The sequence below is a fragment of the Bombina bombina genome, chromosome 5 (assembly GCF_027579735.1).
Source record: "Bombina bombina isolate aBomBom1 chromosome 5, aBomBom1.pri, whole genome shotgun sequence".
NCBI classification, from domain to species: Eukaryota; Metazoa; Chordata; class Amphibia; order Anura; family Bombinatoridae; genus Bombina; species Bombina bombina.
The window spans coordinates 685430445-685454185 of record NC_069503.1 but is presented as its reverse complement, the minus strand read 5'-3'; the positions used below and the strand labels follow the sequence as shown (position 1 = coordinate 685454185).

At 37.5% G+C, this 23741-nt stretch overlaps 1 protein-coding gene across 2 annotated transcripts in view; it reads right to left on the bottom strand.

Annotated features, from left to right (window-relative positions):
* Positions 1 to 6449: 6449 nt before the first annotated feature.
* Positions 6450 to 23741, bottom strand: part of GMDS (GDP-mannose 4,6-dehydratase) — a 1339054-nt gene continuing 1321762 nt past the window's right edge. For both annotated transcript variants that reach the window (XM_053714661.1, XM_053714660.1), the window contains 2 exons: positions 7601 to 7669; positions 6450 to 6832 (listed from right to left, as the gene is read on the bottom strand). In XM_053714661.1, the coding sequence (XP_053570636.1) occupies positions 6770 to 6832; positions 7601 to 7669 (132 nt within the window). In that variant the 3' untranslated portion in view covers positions 6450 to 6769. The remainder of the gene's footprint in view (positions 6833 to 7600; positions 7670 to 23741) is intronic.

The following is a 23741-nucleotide window of genomic DNA, read 5'->3' as shown; positions in this document are numbered from 1 at the left end:
AAGGGTGAGATTTCAAGTAATTACTGACTAATAGGAGCTATAAACACTCCGAAGGCCCTATCGCAAGACAAGGTAGCAAACAGTCATTTACACACATCATATCAGCAGACCATAGACTTTGGGACACTCTGCAATTGAATTATCACTTTATTTGGATTAAGATGTAAGTTACAGGGCCAGTACCACGCTTTTTGCAGAAAAATCAGTGGCGGGAAAAGCAGCCATCTTTCTTTACAGCCCTTGGTATAAGACAGCGCTCTCATTAAAACAGTGCTGGTTGCAACCAGTGTATCAGGTCACAGTTATATTATAGACTGCTGGGAGATTTGACTGGCACTTTTTAAAATAAAGGTTAAGAACTCCCTACATTCAAGTTGCTGATGATATAACGACTGCTAGCCCTCTGCAGAGCTTCACCCATTGATTCTGGTATAGCGCACTCAAAGCTCTGGGAACCTAAGCTCAGCAGCAACAACTTAAAAATATTGTGGTACTACTCTCTTCCCCCCCGTTTTCCTGCCATCCTCAGTGGTGGTGGGTCATATCCTGAGTCCCTTTTTCCGTTATCGTCCTGTGAGGACACTGACCCTGGGGAGTAGAGATAGGCCTGAAGCATCGCTCACTTGAGCAAATCAGTGCAAAGGGCACCTAGAAACATGCTTGACTTCTAGCTCCCAGCTACACGGTGTGCAAGTGCAAAACAAGAGATTCTCAATCACCAGAGACCCCCCTGGAGGAAAGTCAATCCGTGTCCCGCAGAGTTGCTAAATTATATCATGTCTAGGTCTCAAAGGAACTAGAATCTTTCACTCACAATATAACAGAGTGAACCGATGTAATATTCAAGCCACTCTGGCACCGTATCTATATATGTAAACAAGGACACTGCGGTGTGGGCCTCTCCCCCAGCTTATAAGATCTCCAAAAGTTCCATATTCTGAATAGGGCTGGTCTCCTTCTTGGCGACATCTACTCTTCATTCCATTGAAATACTAACTAGAGACTATTTGTGGATATCCACGTATCTCCCGAAATGTCTGCCAGAAAATCCTCTAAAGATAAACAAAACAAGACCTCATCCTTGAAAACATATTTCAAATTGTCTAAATCACTGAAACAGATTGATCAACCAGATATAGAAGTTGAAGAAGAAATGGATTCAGATTCAGAAACCACAACATCAGTCACAGACCAGACACCTGTGACCAAAGCAGATCTACAATCCTTAGTTTCAAAGCAGTATATCTCAACCAGCTTTGATAAGCTATGGGACAAAATCGATTCCATGCACACGGCAGTTACTACCAGCCTGACAGAAATCAGATCAGACATTGCTGAACTTTGAGGCAGAATAGATACACTCGAAGATCACACGGAGTAATCACAGAAGATATAGCTGGGGTCTTGCAAACTATAACCTCACATCAAGAACTGTTCACAGAGATGCAAGACAAAATAGAGGACCTGGAGAACAGGAATAGAATAAGTAATCTAAGACTAAAAGGTATACCAGAGACAGTCGTCGATGGAAGTCTGCCCGCCTATTTGCAACAACTTTTCAGAAGCATAACGGGAAACAAAGGGGATACATAATTTACTATGGAAAGGGCCCACAGGGCTCTGAAGGCTAAACCCAGGGGGGAGGCTCCACCACGCAATGTTATAGTGAAGATGCTACTCTTCCAGGATAAGGAACTGATACCCTCAGCATCCAGAAACACCCCTACCTTCAAATTCCAGGGGTCAGTTGTTCAATTTTATCAAGACCTGTCCCTTAAGACTCTACAAAGACGGAACTCTCTGCGCTCTCTTACTCAATTATTGAGAAAACAACAGATCCAATACAAGTGGGGGTTCCCTTTTGCTCTATATATACTAAGGGACAAGTTGACTATAACCATCAAGGAGGCATCTGACATTCCGGACTTGTGCCAACGTTTGGGACTAGAAACACCAAAAATGCCTGACTTGAGGGTCTCAATACTACCATTGGAACCTCAGGCACAGCTGAAATCAAGCACCCTCCCTAAATGGAAAACAATCAGCAAAAGACGTCCCAAGAATAAATGAAACACAGACTCAAGTTCCAGGTATCATCTAGAGGAGAAGAGATGACAGAAAAAGGCCCAAGGATGCTGGGAGGGCCTGAACATCTAAAACAGAGTATCCTTTTCTAAGGTTCTCCACTGAGTTGCACGAGAGAGGTGTTAGCTCTGAGACTTTCTACAGATGTACTGTTTATTGAGTACTCATGTTATGGGACTCCCTTTATAGACTACCAGGTTATTGATGATGTTATTTGCAGGTCTATGGGTAACTCAGAGGTAAGATGGATGTCCACTGCAGACAATATATGCATGTAGAGAGGGCGTCACCTATGACTGTTCCTTTAATATATATAGCACTTTCACATTTATTTCAATGTTGATGTTATTTGTTCTATTACCTAACCCTTTCGCGAGGGAGTTACTGTTTTTATTTTTTATGGCTAGTTTCTTAGTTTGTTACTGTACCCACACAACCAACCATGCTCTTTGCATAGATTTAGATATCACTGAGATAGGCCACGTGTTCCCTATAGACACAATAGCGGAATGGATAGAAGCTGTTTCCCATCCGAAAGATACCTGGTATAAAAACATTATAAAGACACTTCCTAGCCTATATATAGCTCCAAACACTACTCAACTGAATGGCCCCAAAAATCAAGCTAATTTCCCACAATGTGAGAGGTCTGAATACAGATGTTAAAAGACGAGTGGTAATGAACCAATACATAAACATAAAGTCCAATATCCTTTTTTTACAGGAGTCTCGCTTTATTAACCACCAGGTTCCTAAATACTGGTCCAGACACTTTCAACAACATTTTCATGCAACTGCCTCTACTAAAAAAAAGAGGAGTCTCCATCTTGATCCATACGGCCCTTAATTTTACACATGAATCTACAATCACAGATGAGGAAGGGAGATATCTAATAGTCAAAGGTCAAATTGACAACGCAGATATAGTGCTTTGCAATATATACTCACCCAACGTAAAGCAAGCAGAATTCTTTGCCCAAATACAGTATCTCCTAACTCAGTGGTCTCAGAATAGGATCATTGTGGCTAGGGATTTTAATATTAACCTATCCCCAATCACAACATCCAATCAAGAGAACTTGTGTCACAAGAAACAACAACACAATTGTGATATTAAATACATACGAGAACACCTTGCATCCCACACCCTTATAGACACCTGGCAGGCCTTATATGGAACCACAACCGACACCACCTATTACTGTCGCACATAAAACCTACACAAGGATCGACTATATCTATGCCAGCCAAATTTTTCACTCAATCTTACTATCATCCGAGATCCACACCTGTGTGTAGTCCGATCACTCTATAGTATCTTTGTCACTAGATGGGGTACAAGATAATAAACGAGAAAAATCATGAACTTATGACCCACAATATTTTAAACAACCCTCAGCTCAGGACCACACCCTAAAATATCTCAAAGAGTACTGGGACATATGTAAATACCACCTCCAATCCTTTATATACATGGGCAGGTCATAAAGCATATTTGAGGGGATTACTAATACAGGGGAAAGCAGCACATACTAGACAACTCCACCAGGAGATAGCCAACTTAGAGAGGACACATAGACTCACGCACAATAATAGCGCCTTGTGGACTTTGCAATCGAAGAGAACAACATTAGCTAGCCTATTGACTACATATGCAACTAGAACACTACATAAATTGAAAGTACAATATTTCCTATTTGCCAACAAGCCGGGTCGGTATTTAGCACACAAAATACAACTCTATGATGGACATAAAACTATACAGACACACATAGCTTCCTATTGGATGCACACCTCCCAGTGAGAAGGACAGAGAACTCTTGAATGCCCCCATATATCTCCTGCAGAGGTCATACAGGTTATAAAACAGTTAAAGGTGGGATAGGCAGTGGGACCGGATGGATTTCCAGGAGATTATTATAAACTATTTTGTACAACATTACTGACCAACCTCACAAAATTCTGTAAATCACCTCTTATAAGGTCATGAGATACCCGAGGAGTTACTGGGAGCTAAAATTGTGGTCATTCCTAAAGCAGGGAAAAATCTTAAATTGTGTGCCAGCTATCGCCCTATATCGCTTATAAACCAGGATCTAAAGATCTTTACTAAGATACTGGCCAACCGTCTAAAAACAATACTACCTTCACTTATCCACCCAGACCAGGTGGGATTTGTAGCGAATAGGGAGGCCCCTGACAATATAAGAAGAATGATAAATATTATAGATCACCTTGGTAGGGAGGAGAAGCCTTCTCTGCTCCTATCTCTGGATGCGGAGAAGGCGTTCAATAGGATAGATTTGGGATATATGATGATGGTTCTGCTCTATTAGGGGTTTGATGGTCCCTTCATTAAAGCAATCCAGGCAATCTACTCTAACCCCACAGCACAGGTGGTGTCAGCAGGCTACAGATCTAAACCATTTCATATAAGGAATGGAACAAGACAAGGGTGTCCTCTCTCTCCCCTAATATTCACAATCTGCATAGAGCCATTAGCAGCTAGAATACGATTGTCCCCAGACATAACCGATGCAAAAATAGCTAAACACGACTACAAACTCACCCTGTTTGCGGATGATATCTATGTTACAATTACAAAACCCTTGATATCTCTCCCGAACTTATATAACCTTCTTGATAGATTTTCAGAGATCTCGGGATATAAAATTAATCTTGAGAAGTGTGAGGCACTACCAATAGCTTTACCCCCCATACGAGGAAAACCATAGAACTTAACTTTGAATTTAAGTGGGTGAAACACTCTTTCAAATATCTGGGGATCCAGCTCAGTTCCACCAATTGTATAAATATAACTACACACCACTCTATAAATCTATAAGACAAGACCTCCAAAAATGGAAGAGATACACCTTTTCTTGGTATGGCCGCCTTTCCGCAGTCAAAATGAATATTTTCCCACGACTACTCTACTTATTTCGAACACTGCCTATACCAATCCCAACCACAGAATTGTCCACACTACAAAAGGAGTTAATAGTTTATGTCAGAGGCAGTAAAAAAGCGAGAATTCCTTCAATAACTCTGACACATCATAAAACTCTAGGGGGAGTTGGCATCCCAAACTTGTTAAATTATTATAAAGCAGCCGGAATATACCAAACAATGCTGATAGGGAGAAGACAGGGGATGTTATCTGGCCTAGATTGGAGGCAGGGATGGAGGGTTTGCCACAGGCGGATGACATATTATGGAGGGACCAAACAGGTAGCACATCTACATACAGATCTCTGACATGTGCATCCAACAAACAAGATAAGAAATGGATAACAGATCACAAAACATTACTACTCCTACAAACAGTGATGATCCTACCTAAATTTTCTTTGTTTATATATAATTGTATGATATTATAATATCTACTCTTGTAATGTCTTATTTTTGTTATATATATATATATATATGTTATGAAAAACCTAATAAAAAATATTTAAACATAAACTACATTCAAGAAGAAGGCTGGTCCTGTGCACATATTTCAGCGAAATAACTTTTCATTAACACAGCTATGAAAAAAATCTTGTGATTTCTTGAAGATATTCTGCTTCGTCCTTGAGGTGACAGCTGAATTCTGTAACCAAATGAAAGTGTTTGAAGCAACGCAGTAAGGCAAATCTCCACAGTAAACTATTACACACAATATTATCTCGATCATAAATATGTTTAAACATATTTCAACTTAAATGCAATATACATGCAGGACAGATTTTAAAATAAAATGTTTAGTTCTGAGTAGCACATCTAGTTTGCAATACAATCATAATTTATTTAGTTTCCTTGTCATATCATTTAGCTCTGAAAATAAGATCAGATTAGACTGCGTATTTTCTAATTCTCAGAACTGGAAATGCACATTGCAGATTTATCAAGGCTAGCCTGCTACATATCATTCCATAATTAGCTTCATCACATAATAACAGCAAAACAATGCAGTCAATACCAACATGATAATTGTGGCTAGCCTTGTCTTTTCCAGAAGCAAGCCTGGATTGGTTCCTTAAAATATACAAGTAGTGGGTAGAGTTTGCCCACTGAAAAACAATTATAGCAAACACAGTGTTAATTTATTTTAAACATGTTGAGACTTTGCTGATAAGTTATTTTATAGCAAGGCAAAAGAAATATTTTTAATCACATGGTGTTTAGTGCTTTACTGTAATTTACATTAATAGACTATCTTGTCTACTCATTCGATACAAAATTACTAAATGTATGAATGTCTGATTTAGATTATATGTGCAATGGAGTGGGTTATAATAGATATTGTAGTTTGATTATGCAAAAAAAAAAAGGCCATAGAACATCAGAGTTAAAGATAAAAAACAACACAAACTAATATATTCATAGAAATGCGATTTTAATAAGAAAAAAGATAGCACATGAACTGCCTACAAAATGACACACAAATCAATAATTATAGAAATTCTTAAACATATGTCTTGATAAAATGATTAATAGGGATAGCAGGAACTAGATGAACTTCTTCCCATATGGTAGAAGATACAGTATATTAGAGAATCATATGGCAGCAAGATCAGGTGTAATGGAGAAATATATGATAATGGATAGAATTCTGGGGGAGTTGTGACTTGGCGGTGTTTGTCTGTAGATAAAGGTACAGAGTAACTCTGGCAGGCTGTACTCTTGCGCCTATCCATATTTATGCATTTGGATTTCCCTTCATAAGCACCACATCGGCGTCTACCATCTCCTTTACAAGTTCCTGTAGGGAAGTAAATGTATATCAGCCTGTTATATAGATTTATGTGAAGACCAGTTCTTCATGTTTACCATAGACATTAATCAGTATTATTGATTACACTTTCATGATAAGATCGAGTGGAGAAAAAAGTAATAAGAATTCAGATTTTTTTTAATGTAAAATCCTCACATAAAGGGGACATGAAAGTGATATTATATCTAACAAAAAACAACCTTTATCTTTGCTACTATATAAGCTAGCTCGTCCTTTACTAAACTGCCATAAATGTGTTATGTGACATCACTGCCACTTCATTATGTGTGGGAAGAAAACTCACAAGTGCATGGGTGGCAGCCATAACAATAGTGGTTCATATACATATTAGGCCTCTACAACTGATATAACTTTTAAAAAGATGAATTTCTTGCAAATTGCTTCTAATTTTATTTAAAATAGCTTCAGTTACACCTCAGTTCACTGCCATGAATTACAAGTGGTACTGGAAGTGATGCAATATCTATCAATTTCATACTGTTTTTTGCTTTTTAAAACTAAAATGCCACTGGACTAAAAAATGAGACATAATAATAATCCAATACTATATCATAACAAATGGTTAAATACATTTGTGCTAATGTTTAATAAGGAAAACAGACTGCAATTGTACATACTGGAATTTATTTAAAATTGTCATACTATAACGATTGGCTTGATGTGTTATGCTTCTCACACCCATTAAATGTGGATTTTAAATAGTATTGGACTCTACTATGAAAAATAATTACTTACATCAAAGGTAACTTTGCACTTCCAGCCCAATTTCTCAGCTGCTTTCGTGCAGTCTCCTTGGAGGAACTCCTAAATAGAAAAAAAAAATGGCAAAATGTAAATATTTCAAGAGAAAACAAGATGAAGGAAAGTGATAAAATATTTACTATTTGATATCACATATATGCCAGCCATTCTGTATATTCTTGTTATATAAGAATCATTGTGGCTGTATAGAGTGTTGATTAGTGTCTAAATGTATATTAGTACAGGCCAGCAGCAGTATACCGTATTTGCTAAGGATGGAGTTTTGAAATGCGGGAAAAATAGAGCAACATACATAACTGGGAAGAAATAACAAAAAAAGAGAATCTGGTGGGTAGACATAAGCTGTGTGTTTCTTGTCAACCTACTGTTGTCTTTAAAACAATAATTAATTTGCACTAAAGCAGTGAGCTTGTCCACTAGGATAATCCTCGTTCCTATAATGAAAAGCACTTTAGGGAGTGTTAGTAACTCTAATTTGTCCTGAAGAATGGAATGTAGCAAAGCCTTGAGGCTGCAGAAAGTGTCTGTAAGGCAGTGCTACTGGGACAATGTTCATATAAGGGTGAAAGGTAATATCAGGGCTAGGTTCCTGCATCTGATTACTCAACGTCCTCTATCATTTCTAACCACAAATCTCTGTGTGCCACTGCTCCGATCCTAAACATACACACACATACCACTCAGTCTACATGAAATTACTTTAGTTACAGCTCATGGGCTACATTTCTCTGAAGAACAGACAGATAAATCTGCTCATATTTGTACTCCTTCTGTGACCTAACCACATTCTGTAATAACAGCATAGGCACGCAAGAAATTAAATTGTGCAGCGCAGTATTCAGGTTACTACAACAACTGGTTCAAATTATTGTGTTGTTTTGTTTAAAACAGAAGTAAATCACAAAGAAAACAGAATAACAAATGAAATGTGCTGCTTTAAATAAAAAACACATGGTTCAGCCCGAAATACTCAAAACTGTTTAGACCCAAAATTTTGCAAATGTCAAAGGTCGGATTTTTCTGTGTTTCAATATATAACCTGCCTGCAGCTGGAATGATTGGCATTATATTATACAGCAATGTAGTACAACATCAATGCTAAAGCAACACCCACAGAAACCAAGAATATGTTCTATAAATACATGTGCTCATCTAGGGGAAAAAACTAAATACGTCTCAATGTGTGAAGGATCTAAGCATGCCCAAGGCCTATTCTACTGGCATTTGTTGCTCTAGGAAAATGTTATCAATAGACTCGTCACTAATATGTCTTTTTAAATGCTATTTTAATTCTAGTTGTTTTTTTCCTTTTACACTACAGACACCATGGGCACAAATGAGGAGAAGATGTTGCAGAGATAACATATGGAATGTAGATAAAGAGAGAGTGGCATTGTGGGAATGTAAAGGGGTTTAGTATTAAAAGCCAGCATAATTGCAAGGACATTAGTCCTGAGTAATGATGGTAGACCTTAGGCAATAAAGGGGGTAACCCAAGTTAACTGTTTAGTTAAATAATCATTTGGCAATGTATCCTATATAGTGCTGCATACATAAGTGAACACTTTATTAATAATTTGAAGAAATGAGAACTTCAAACCAAAGCAACCACAAGTAAAGAGGAGCTGCTGAACAGACAACAGTTACAAACATTCTGCACATTGCAATGGTAGAATTTAGAAATAATGTTGATCTATACCACATTAGAGACGCAATTCATACACATTACAAATAATATTTTTCCTTTTCACCACCACTAAGAGAAAAACAGAGTAAACAATTTGTTATAGAAAAGAAAAAAAAGTTGACCGCTCCTTTATTCAAAATATTTTTGGGCTTCCTTGTTTTAGAGAATCATAAACTTGTTTTTATATTAGTATATTTGATAAACCAATTTATATTTAATTGTTACTACACCAACTAATACTTTAAGAAAACAAGCAAAGTACAAATGTCATCAAAATCTCATTAAAAAGGACATCTAAAAGGAGACATTTGATTTCCTTCTTAAGGGAGACAACAATATTTTTACTTCGGCATTTGTAAGTAGAATTTGTGGGGGGGGGGGGGAATTTCCAAGCTCATAGCTAGTTGTAAAGTGTGACATTTTGTTATGTGGAAAATTTAACAACTCTGCACCTGAAAAATAAATACACTTCTCTAAAAGGTGCAGTGCTGCTAAATGAATATAAAAACAGCATTTTTCTATTGCTTTTGAGTCTGTTTTAGTCAAATATTGCTGGTACCACAAACTATTTGCATTCTATTGTACCCTGCAAACCTATATAGAAAATTAGCCATTATGTGAAGAAGCTGGGCATTATGAGGGCTATATGATATCATTCCAATAAAACAATGGATTTAAAGGGATAGAAAGGTCAAAATGAAATATGCATGGGGTGAACCTCAATTTGAAATATAAGAATTTTTGCAATATACTTCCATTAGCAAATATACTTCTAGTAAAGGTTATTGCTTGCACGACACAAATTACATCTTCACAGCAATACACACCACTGCCAGCTCTCTGAGAAGGTGTAGTGTCTGAATACTAGTGCACAGGCCCTCACAGGATATGTGCATATGCTTCAGAAAAACTAATAACTTTTACTAGAAGCATTTTTGCTATTGGAAGCATATTGCAAAAATATGTATATTTCAAATTGAAATGCACCCATGCACATTAAAATTTTGACCTTTCTATCCCTTTAAGTGATAATTTAACCAAATATTGGTCTTTATTTTATAGGTCAGGAGGGACATGCCTTCCAAAGTATGACATGAAAACTTTGGTGCATTTTGGATGGGAACAAATATTTTAAGAAATATGTTTCAAACTTCCCTCTTTTAGACAAATCAAAGAAAATCTTTGACTACAATGTCTCTTTAAAGGGACACTGAACCCAATTTTTTTCTTTCATGATTCAGATAGAGCATGAAATTTTAAGCAACTTTCTTATTTACTCCTATTATTAATTTTTCTTCGTTCTCTTGCTATCTTTATTTTAAAAGCAGGAATGTAAATCTTAGCAACCAGCCCATTTTAGGTTCAGCACCATGGATAGCGCTTGCTTATTGGAAGCTTACATTTACCCACCAATAATCAAGCATAACCCAGGTTCTCAACCAAACATGGGCTGGCTTCTATGCATCACATTCCTGCTTTTCAAATAAAGATAGCAAGAGAACGAAAAAAAATGACAAAAGAAGTAAATTAGAAAGTTGCTTAAAATTGCATGCTCTATCTGAATCATAAAACAAAGAAATTGGGTTTAGTGTCCCTTTAAGGTCACAGGTACCTCACATATATGTTCTCCTGTCTCAAGTACAAATGTTGTGCTTCCATAATGCTGTATCACATGACCTCTAGCAATGCTATCATGAACCAATACCATATTTAGTTTCATAGTAAGTTCTTAGCTGGGAAGAAACAGTTAAGTACATAAAGTCACACCAAACTGAAGCTTGTTGTTAACATTGAGTGGCACCATATTTCTCAAGGGTCATTTTATCAGATTGTTGTAAATATATCCCCAGGAAAGGGAAGGGGGATTCTCTGGGCCAAGTCAGCTTCAAAATAAATACAAATAGTTTTGGGGTCATAAACTCAATGTAGTCAGTTTGATTTCATGACATCTAGATTTCTTAAACCCTTTTGTACTCACTTCTCAAAATAATTATTTCTCCCATTTAGCACTTCAAATAGTCTTTCCCCACTTCAAGAGGAAAATGGAAACTTCTTTCTTTCGCAATACTCCCATAAGCAAGTGGATACAATATTAACACAGGGTATCCAGAATCATAGTGAATTGTTTGGGTGACAAGTCAGAATGCTGACATTTAGAAATTTAGGGGGTTGTGATGGAAGATTTCACTGAATTTTTTTTTTATAACCTCCTTTTAAACCACAGCAACTGAATGGCAGAACATTCAAACTTCTAGAGGAGAAGCTGTTTCAGAATCCCTATCTAAGTATGTCATCACCCCAACCTATGTTTAGATTCACATGTTTTAAGTTAAATAAAATGTTGGTGGTCGCCATGTGAGTTCCCTGTGGACATTCCTCTAGCTTACAAGATGGCATCAAAGATTGTACAGCACAAAATTGCCAGCCAATACAATGTTATAATTCTGAGAAACAATATTAAATGTTGTGAAGAAAGCATGATTTGTTTATTGTTCCAATGGAATCTATTAGGTCAACTAAAATATGTTAATCGTCTCTAACAATTAGCAATAATTGCAGTGTTGCCATGATTTACAGTACTATACTAAATATGCTCTGTGCTGGTTGAAAGGTCCTAGTAATGCGTAGCTGTAGAAATAAAAAAATCTCATTTAATGAAACAAAACTAGAAAGCCTTGTGTTTTCATTATCATGAAAAAAGGAAAATTTATTTCTTTTACGATATGACGAGTCCACGGATTTCATCCTTACTTGTGGGATTTAACCTCCTGCTAGCAGGAAGTGGCAAAGAGCACCACAGCAGAGCTGTATATATAGCTCATCCCTTCCCCTCCCCCTCCAGTCATTTGACCAAAGTTAGGAAGAGAAAGAAAAAGCCAAAGGTGCAGAGGTGACTGAGGTTTAATAAAAAAGAATACATACCAGTCTTAATAATGACAGGGTGGGCCGTGGACTCGTCATATCGTGAAATAAATAAATTTATCAGGTAAGCATAAATTTCCTTTTCTTTTACAAGATATGATGAGTCCACGGATTTCATCCTTACTTGTGGGATACAATACCAAAGCTACAGGACACGGATGAAAGGGAGGGACAAGACAGGAACCTAAACAGAAGGCACCACTGCTTGAAGAATCTTCCTCCCCGAAACCGCCTCAGATGAAGCAAAAGTATCAAATTTGTAAAATTTGGAAAAAGTGTGAAGAGACGACCAAGTTGCAGCCTTGCAAATCTGTTCAACAGAAGCATTGTTTTTAAATGCCCATGAGGAAGCCACAGCCCTAGTAGAATGAGCCGTAATTCTTTCAGGAGGGTGCTGTCCAGCAGTCTCATATGCCAGACGGATGATACTCTTCAGCCAAAAAGAAAGAGAGGTAGTCATAGCTTTCTGACCCCTACGCTTTCCAGAAAAAACAATGAATAATGAAGATGATTGACGGAAATCCTCAGTCGCCTGCAAGTAAAACTTCAGGACACTGACCACGTCCAAGTTATGAAACAGACGCTCCTTCTTAGAAGAAGGGTTAGGACATAATGAAGGAACAACAATTTCCTGATTAATATTCTTATTAGAAACAACCTTAGGAAGGAAACCAGGTTTGGTACGTAAAACCACCTTATCAGAATGGAAGATAAGAGAAGTTAGATTTGGGTGTTGGAAGGGTCCCTGAATGAGAAGGTCCTGCCTCAATGGAAGCTTCCACGGCGGCAGAGAGGACATGTCCACTAGATCGGCATACCAAGTCCTGCGAGGCCACGCAGGCGCAATTAGAATTACCAAAGCCCTCTCCTGTTTGATCCGAGCAATCACCCGGGGAAGGAGAGCAAACGGTGGAAACACATAAGCTAGGTTGAACGACCAAGGCACTGCCAAGGCATCTATTAGTTCAGCCTGAGGATCCCTTGACCTGGATCCGTATCTTGGAAGCTTGGCATTCTGACGGGACGCCATCAAATCCAACTCCGGTCTGCCCCATCTGAGAATCAGAGTGGCAAAGACTTTCGGATGGAGTTCCCACTCCCCCGGATGAAATGTCTGTCGGCTTAAAAAGTCCGCTTCCCAGTTGTCCACTCCTGGGATGTAGATTGCTGACAGATAACAAGAGTGAGCCTCCGCACATCAAATTATCTTGGATACTTCTGTCATCGCTAATGAACTCCTCGTTCCCCCCTGATGATTGCCTCGCCAAAGCTCTGCTGTGGCGCCTACCTGCCCCCAGAGTACTCGAATTCTGCGAAAATGACGATCCTATGATTTGCAAAATTCAACTTGGGCCCCACCGGAGCTAGGGCTTCTGCTGCCTATACTGAGGAAATACTGCGCGAAAAATTAGCCCTGCCCATCATGGGCATTGCACTAGCCATTTTAACAACCGCATGGGTAGAAAAAATAAAATGTCTATCCCAAGCACAATGAAAAGCCATGTGTCCCTCTAACAGTGTGTATAACTATGAAAATAACAGCCATCCTTTCAGGCCAATAATAAATAGATAATAGGACAGTCCAAAGATCACAACCGCATCTCTCAGCGTCTAGCCCATATTGAATCCACGTATAAAATATAGCATCAATATAAAAAACGGTAATGCAAGTTCCACCATTATACATATAGTGCCTACTGATTACCCCTTCCCAGGTAGGGAATAATGTCAGCCTGTTCTGATATATCAAGTTTCCCCAGAAGCAAAGGACTGAACATACCTCAATGCTGCTTGTAGCATGACACCGTTCTCCACACTGAAGATTTTTCTTACACTACCTTCAGAAGCTCTGTGGGAACCAGAATGGATCTTAAATAACGTTGCTAAGATCATCAACATCAGGGTAGAAAAAAATAATGTCTCCATTCCTCTTGGGAAGCTCCAGACTGACGATTTCTCCCTGAGAAAAATAGTACTCACTGGCGCCATTTTAAAATAAAAAACTTCTTGATTGAAGAATCTAAACTAACACCTCACTTTACCTCTTCCTATCACTAACACAGGCAAAGAGAATGACTGGGGAGAGGGGAAGGGAGGAGCTATATATACAGCTCTGCTGTGGTGCTCTTTGCCACTTCCTGCTAGCAGGAGGTTAAATCTCACAAGTAAGGATGAAATCCGTCATATCTTGTAAAAGAAAAAGGTTTTTAAATTCAAAATTAAACTTTCACGATTGAGACAGAGAATTCAATTTTAATTAATAAAGTTAAAATGTACTTCTATTATCTTATTTACCACATTCACTTAGTATCAGTGGTGTATTTAGATTTTCTGCTGCCCTAGGCACTCAGAATCCTGCTGCCCCCCCCCCCCCCTACGATTTTGACCATTTTTGGTCAGGCTTTCAGCGTGTCATGTGATATTGTGGCTGGGCATAAATACAGTACAGAAAAAAAAGACTAAAACAATTCACATTTACTGTCCCTTTAAGTTGGAAATATAAGAGAGACAATTGAGGAATGGATACCAAAACTTGTTCCCTTGTATAGTTGGATAGGTATATTAGATTCTGTTTCTATGCTATTAATCTTGCTATGTTTATTTGGTGAATAAAGTGTGAAGTCGGTTTAGGACCAGGAAGAAAAATAATTCATGGAGCAACTCTCCTTGAGATATCTAGAGTGAAACCTAGGTTGAGGTTCTAAAATTGCGGCAGCAGCAGCCATAATTAGAGAGGTGCATGCCATGTCCCTTTAAAATTTGCTAGATGTCATCTAATCTTTTTTTCAGCAACTCTGCTGGTATATTACATATGTGCTGTTCAATTACAAATTAAATGTATTTCATATAATATTAGTACATTATTTTAGATACCTATTGAGGGGTCAAGGTGGGATGAGATGTGGTAAACATAAAATGGAAAAGAACCGCTAGGGAGTGAGAGCAGAGGGAATTGTAGACAGTCTGACGGTCACTAACAGTGTCTCACGTCACGGTGCCAGTTTAGTAAGTTTCTCTCCCTCCCGAGTCCCGGATCCATCTGAACAGACTAGAGTCAGACTCACTCAGAGTGTTAATAATGTGTTGGCTGGCATTTGATTTAGAAAAGTACCTTTCCTGTGCATAAGATCAGTATTTTTATTTTGCATTGAGCTGAGCTTACACAGCCTAACACTGATCTCCAAACTCCATGAGATGGACAGTGGAAGAAATATTTTCCTGGCTAGGCTGGCTTGAAATAACGCTACCGCTACCCAATGATGATGATCCCTTAAGTCCTTAAACCATTGTTAAATTTAGTAGTTTGGAGCCGTGGCGTGCCTAGTGCCCTGCCCCTACCTGAAGTTAAGTCAGCGGGTCAACCCCCTCCTCTCCAGTCCACTCAGGCGCCGCTCCACTGATCCTTCTGTCGTCTCCATAGCAGCTCCACACTGGCATGTCTTCTGAGAGTTCTTCTCACAGCCTGGCCAGGGAGATCACGTCCGTGACTCCCTCCATCCGTGTGGGGCTGCTTGTCAACAGTGTCTCAGACAGGAAGGCGGACGGCAGGTCGAAAACGACACGTGACCTCGGTAAAAAGCCGGTCACGTGACTGCCGCACGGTCAAAATAAAATTATTATTTACAAATTCATGCCCAAATAATCAGTCACTGCAAAGGAAGAAGTGCCGTCCCCAAATATGTCGCACTAGGCACCGGCCTTGTTGGCCTTTGCATTAATACGCCCCTGGTGTATAGTAGTGTCCCGAGACTATATGAATCATGTTTACATGTTCATAATAATAGTCGGTGGACTTGTAAGGTGCAGATACTTGCCAATCAGCACCTCCATCCACCTTGCTTACCTCAGCTGCAGCAACTTGCTTCCAGGAGATGAGCTCAGACTAAGCAGTACGAGCACAATGCTACAGATCTGAATTAGTTACAGCAGGGCTGTGGATCTACAAGGAGCAGCTCACTGTAGACTAGGGGATTGGTGGACAAGTGCACATTTCATCTGGGGGGCCTGCAACATTTCACACTGAGAAAAGATCTTTCACTGACTGGCTGATAACTCCTTGACTGCCCCTCTGAACGACAGGTTATTGTGAGGATGAACTCTCACCATATGATGAAAGAAATAAACTTTTTCTCACGCAGAAGCATTCTTTCCAGGATAATGTAAAGAGAGTCTAATAAAACATGTTTATAATATTGTACGTATGCCAAATCATGCAAAATCTATACAATTTTGGACATTTAATTAACTGAAGCCAAAAGCTCCTAGGTTGGAATGTGCCGCCAGGACCTTTTGCGCCCTAGATTAACATTTAGCAGACATGCTTTTAGAATGTAATAGCTTTTAATCAACACTCACCTGTACATCAAGATATTGCAATAGCTTTCTTCTTTAGATGTGTACATTTTTTGATTACTTAAAATGGGACAGTATTCATAATCTGATAAAAAAAATATCTCTGGGAGCAATGTGGCAATATTTCTTTAAATGTAGCAAGTATAAACTAATTTTAGTAACATTAAAGGGTCAGTAAAGTCTTTTTTTTCTCATGTTAGTTCCTCTACCGAGGGAAAAACATATGGCTTTTTTTTGTGAGCTGCGTCACTGTCCAGCAATAGAGCAATTTGAGTTTTCTTTTTCAGCCAGTGAGAACTCAATCCTTAAAGTCCGGGCGTACACAGACATGCACTTCCTGTTAGCAGCAAATTAAAAATGAACAACTTTGATACATTTTATTTCATGGAAAATAAATATTTTGAAAGTGTTTTAATAGAGTTCTTTCATATGTATGATAGAAAGTTATAGTGTTTACTGTCAATTTAACAAGAGTATTACGTCTGCCAACCTAACAATATTTTTTCTTTACAAGAACACCACCGCCTTCAATATATGAGTTGGGTGCTGAGGTTATGAGTCATGCCCTTTTATTAACATGATCTTTTGAGATAAAGTTGACAAAACTATAATTATCATTTAATTGTAATTGCAAACATATTCCACAATAGGAGATTATTTAAAGGGAATTATAATGAGCGGAAAAAAAAATGTAATTTACCTTCAAGCACAAGAAGTAACAAAGTCATGAACAGCTTTTTATAAGGGATTTTTTTCTTTCAAAAGAATCTGGCAGGTTTTGGTCATGCTTTGCTGTTAACTGCCCATACAATATCACCGTTACTACATTGAATATATTTGTGAGTCTTGTGTACAACATATGATCTTTGTGTAATGCAAAGAAAAAATGGAATATGAATTGTACTTCTGTGATATGTAATAAAGAGCATAAATTGCTGTTGGTCACTCTTGTGAGAACCTGCAGTCGTAGGCAGGCGAAGGGCTTGATAAATTGAGCCCAAACAAGCAATTATAAAAGGGCAGATGATCATTCATGGAGGAGTGTGCACAATCTTTTTTTTACTAAGCATGTGTGAGAGTTCACAGCACTGTGATTGGCTGACAGCTGTTGCATAATACAGGGGACGGGGAAACAAAAGAAAACATCTTATTGCATTGTAAATTAAAGAGACAGCAATTATTTTTAGCATATTGACTGCTATCCCGCTCTCCCAGCCACCTACCTGCCAAAGCCTTTTTTCAGACTTGATGACATCTGGTAATACAGCCTTATCCACCATTCTTTTGAGAAACAGAAAAGTTTGCTTCCATGCCACTGCTCAAGCAGATGTGTAATAGTAAAGATGTACCTATAGCAGCTTGAGCAGTGGTGCTGTATTGTACTTTGCCATTTCTCAATAGAGTAAGTAATATGGCTTTTAATTGGCCGTAAAAAGGTTTGCTTTAAAAAAAAAAAAAAAAAAAAAAGGATTCGTCAGTGGGTGGTGGGGAAGGAGTAAAACAGGCAACTTTGGTGGTATAAAGACTCCAAACAATATCTGAATAGGCAGTTTAACAAATGCTGAAAATTATTTTTCATTGTTTACTGTCCATTTAAATTATGTTTTCTTTGTTCTCAATTACTTAATACACTGACTGCCAAATAAGCTCCAACTCATTGCTGTGCCCAATAATTTGCGATAAATAAATAGCTAGAAAAGGTGATTTAATTTTTTTTTTTAATTAAAGTCAATACTAGTTCTTTCAACATTCCTAGAGAACTAGACCAGTGGAACTGCAAAGGTATCAGGGGAATGAAAGAATGTTAGTGGATTTAGCTCCTAGTATAAACTTGTGGTAAATGCAGCATGAATAGGCGACTGCTGTGTAGAGAGAACCACATTTACATGCAAAAGACGACCGCCTCAAAAGCTCATATTTATACAAACTGTCTTGCTGAACCGAGTTAAAGAAAAAAAAAAATAAGACAGGCATTTCCGTCTCCAGATAAGTTTTAGAAGCAGCGTTATCTTATCAGCAAAAACAAATCTCCAATTTCATCATGCACAGGCACGGAAAAAAAACGTACTCTGGAAAAAATGACACTGTAGGGGACAGCGACAACACTTCTAGTGTGCCCTCTCACTATCCTTGTTCCTGAATATCAGCACAAATGAAAGCAGAGTCCAGCTCTGTGTTTTAATGACAGGGGGTGATAAGAGACAAGAAGAAAACAGCAAGCTGTCTGGTCTGGTCAGGAAGTTAGGATTCAGTGACATTGTCCGTCAGCAGGAGCCAAGAGAATTCCGTCAGTGCTCAAACAATGCTTCAGCTCAACCTCAGGGAAATTGAGTCAGTCAGCGCTGGCTCTGACAAGCATACTGACACTGGAGATAAAATGGCAAATGGAGCAAAGCTGAGGGAGCTGGCCCCTGCACTGCTTAATCACTCATGAGATGCAATGCACACACTAATCAGCACTAGCTCATATAATGTATGCAGCCAGCTACAGTGCCGCTTTACACATAACTGTATAGTGTTATAGCCAGCCATTTTATGCAAATGGCAGCAGTAAATATAGTAAGTGCAGCAGAGAAAATATACCAAAAAAATTGTGTAGATAAAGATAACAATGTTGTTGTTAATCATATTGGTTGTGCATTATATGTGTTTTTTTATTATCTCTTTATTTATTGCAATTCTCTTTTCCATGACAGATGGCAAAGGAATGTGTTGTGTTGATATTCCAAACATTTCCAGGATTTACTAAATTAAAATGGGTTATGCTTTGGAGCAGTTTATCACAGTACTTTTTAAAAGATCATAACTTTGTTAGCATTAGTATTTTACTGTATAGAAAATTGGGGCCACAATCAATCATTAATTTGGAACATAGTACAAAATAAATTTTAAAGGGACAGTAAAGCCAAATTTAAATTGATTAGCTAGATCATACATTTTAAACATCATTCCAATTTACCTCTATTATCAATTTTGCTTAGTTCTCTTGGTATTCTTTCTTAAAGAGTAATCCTAGATAAGCTAAGGAGCGTCTTTAGCCATCTAGCTGCAGTTTGCAACATTGCATATAGTAATGTTATACATAGTTGCAAACACTGCTGCTATAAATACGCGCACACTCCTGAGCTCTGATCAGACACCCTAGATGTACTCCTCAACTAAGGATATTAAGAGAACAAAGCAAATTTGATAAGTAAATTGAAAAGTTGTTTAAAGTTGCACGCTCTACATGAAAAATGAAAGTTTAATTTTGACTTTACTACCTCTTTAATGCCCATTAGTTTAAAAAAAATATACAAAACAACAAAAAGTTGTATATACCAAGTATAGTGATAGACAAACAGACTCCATCAAAATGATGGGAATGTTTGGGAATAAAATGTTAACATTTTTCTTTTCAATTTTTAGACATTAATATTTCGTATATTGTAATGTTTACAATTTTATAACTGATTATTTTTTCTTGATTTACACTTTTCTGAAGGAATATGGCAGAAGTTCAAAGCTATTTGTGAAGATTAAAAGAAGGTGCAGTGTTTGAAATTCTGCAAAAGCTGCAATAAAACAAACATAAATCAGCAGATAATTATAGTGCATGAGAAAGAATAAAAGAGATGTGCAGGTCAGATAAAGTTTGTAACACGTATACATAGATACTGCAATTTTACACTACAATAATACATAATAGAGGGATCAACTGTGTAGTAGGAACATACTGTATCTCTGTAGGTTAATCTACACCACTGGTTTTCAAACCTGTCCCCAGGCCTCCCTAACAGGCCACATTTTGAGGATATCTGAACTGGAGCACAGGTGAAATGATCAGCTAATTAGTAAACAAGGTTATTTTACCTGCTCTCATCCAAGGTAATCCTGAAAATCTGGCCTGTTGGTGAGGCCTGAGGACAGTTTTAAACCTAGTGTTCTACACCAAGAACGCAGCCTCTTTTAGCTCACTTGAGGCTCTCAAAAAGAGATGATCTGAACATTATTAGTCTAGTTGCATCTGTTAGGACAGTCCAGCCCCAAAATACCAGCCAATTCTCCAATGTAAAACAGAAACATCCAAGCCCAGTGAGATATTTTGATATGCCGGGTTGTCAGTGACATGCAGATACACAACTCTAAGCACATTAAGCAAAAATCTGTTTTAGCTGGCATTAGAGAGATATGGCTCTGCTCTCTACAGTAGTTTAACATAATAAAACAGAAAAACCTTTTAAAAATTAAATACCCTAATGCAATAAAGACGTTTGTTTTTAAACTGAAGTGCCACATTAGGGTTTTTTTTCTTGTTGAATCTTAAAAAAAATGCATTTTAAAATTATTATTAATGTATTAAAATACACACACATATTTGATAGTGGGGCACATCCACCAATAGGGTTGTGGATGTTATCCTTATCAGCCAGTGAGAAATGTGTCCCTAGGGATGAGTTGAAAAGCGCACACTTCCTTTTAGATTCAAAACCAGTTTAAACAGCTTTAACGTAACCTTTTTCAAACAGCAAAATATCTTAACATGTTTCTGTTGTGCTCTTTGATGTGCATGATAGAAAGAAGTAAATTGTGCATGGAACTAAACAAGTACAAAAACAATTTTCTCATTTTTATACACTCAGCACAGGTGCATTCAGGAACTTGAGCCATTCCTTAACTGAGAATTAAAATGATTTCATCAACTAGATAGCACATATGTCTCTGATTATATGATTACTACAGAAGCACGACTGAAAATACTCTATAAATGTAGTCTGTAAAAGGTTACAGCAATTTAATGGCCTCTATGGATTATTTTAACACATCGCATAGTATTTTTTTCTGTCAGAACACACACTGACGAAAAAAATATAGCCTTTTAGCTTCATAATTTGGATTTTGTATATTATTAATGATAAATGAAGGAAAAAGATATAGGACACAAGGAACTAATCTACTTTTATCCTGTGTGGGTTCAGACTTCATCATTCTAACTTTCTTGACAATTCAAATACGGAACGGTTTATTGCTGAAAAGTATTCATATTCTATTGCTGATCAAAACTATATATGACAAGTTTGTTCTATGAATCTGCATTTTTTAATATTAAATGAAATTGCTCAAAAAGTGTATATAATTTACAAAGAATATCATTTTTTTTATCTTTATACATAAGATTACATTTCCTCAGTCTCCAACCTCCAAGCTTTAGACCTCTTTGCAATAAGGGAGTAAGCATCATCCATGTGAATTGGCAGGGCTGAATTGGGAATAAAAAGGAGCCCTGGATAATTTGGGGACCACTCCCCATTTTTCTCAAAAAGGGTTACTGGGATACTCCTTCCCCCAATATTTATTTTCAGAATTATATTATATTAGTTAGTATTAAAAAAAGTGCCAGATTGTTGCAATATAGGCACCCTACAACCCAACTACATCCATTTATCACCCCTTTAAATTGTAGCTTTCCAGTCCCAGCTGTTGCAGCCCACCAGGAAATCTCCTGGTATTCTGGTAGGCCAATCCGGCCTTCTGAATTGGACAATGTATGCTTGGAATAAGGGTGAACCATAGTATTCTGTGCATGTTTTAGCAACTATGCTTGAATACATATTAAATGGACATTAATTTTTTTTTTCATATTTGAGAAAAAAATTAATTGTGCAGAATGCTACGCTTCAGCCCTTGCTATAACATCATGACATTGCCTTCATTCTGCTCATCTACGGAACAATTAACATGAAAGTGGCTTACCAATGCAAAGGTTAAACACATAGTTAAATATATAGAGCACCAATGCACTACTGCGAGCTAGTTGATCACATCTGTTAAGTCAATGACAAGAGGCATTATTTGCATGGCCACCAGTCACCATCTAGCTTCCAGTAGCATTGCTGCTCTTGACCCTATCAAGAAATGCTTTTTTTTTTTTTTTAATATACTAAGTAAATTTAATAAGAGAAGTAAATTGAAAAGTTTCATAGAATTGCATACTCTCTCTGAACCATTTTATTTATTTTTTACTTTGATGTCCCTTTAATAAGATAATTATGAATTAATCTGAATTATTTAAAAAAGTAGACAAAAGAAAAGAAAGGGGCAAAATAAATAACTAAAGGGACAGTCTACACCAGATTGTTTATTGTTTAAAAAGATAATCCATTTATTAATCATTCCCCAGTTTTGCATAACCAACACAATTATATTAAAATATATTTTACCTCTGTGATTACCTTGTATCTAAGCCTCCGCAGACTGTCCCCTTATTTCAGTTCTTTTGACAGACATCCATTTTAACCAATTAGTGCTGACTCCTGAGTAACTCCACGTGAGTGAGCATGGTGTTATCTATATGGCACACATGAACTAGTGCTGTCTAGATGTAAAAAACTGTCAAAATGCCCTAAGATAAGAGGCAGCCTTCAAGGGTTTAGAAATTATCACATGAGCTAGGTTCAGCTTTCAACAAAAGATACCAAGATAACAAAGCAAATTTGATGATAAAAGTAAATTGGAACGTTGTTTAAAAAATTGCATGCCCTATCTGAGTCATGAAAGTTTAATTTTGACTTGACTGTCCCTCTAAAGTATAATGTAATGTAATGTTGTTTTACTACTCATAATTACATATATTATATTACAATCTTAAGGTGTTTATTGTCCCTATAATCTATAACAATGAGTTATACTAGGGTTATAGCGACTGCACATTTGTATTTGGCTGATTTGGGCAAAATAAAAATGGTTAATTTAGTATTTTAAAAAGTAATAGAATAGATCACACAATGCTCTAAATGTGATATGAATACTGTGGGCTCCATGTACTAAGCCGTCAATTCATCCGTCATTTTAGACGCGGATAAACTCGCCGTTACTCGCCGCGGGCGAAATGGTGTCCGCTGTCACTATGTACTAATAATCCCCCAATAAATAGACAAGTCTAGCCCGCCGCGAGCAGTGGCGGATTATAGATAAATTTGACGCCTCGCTCGCCGCGACTAAGCTGATGTACTTAACTTTCAGTTGAATTGTCTGGCCAATTATTAACACGTGACATGCAAGGTGTCACGAACATCATAGTAGTCGCGGGAATAGAATTTTGCTCCTATAAAAGTTCAACTTACCTAAACAACTTTATTATTGTTCAAAATTTTTTGAAGAGTGATAACAGAG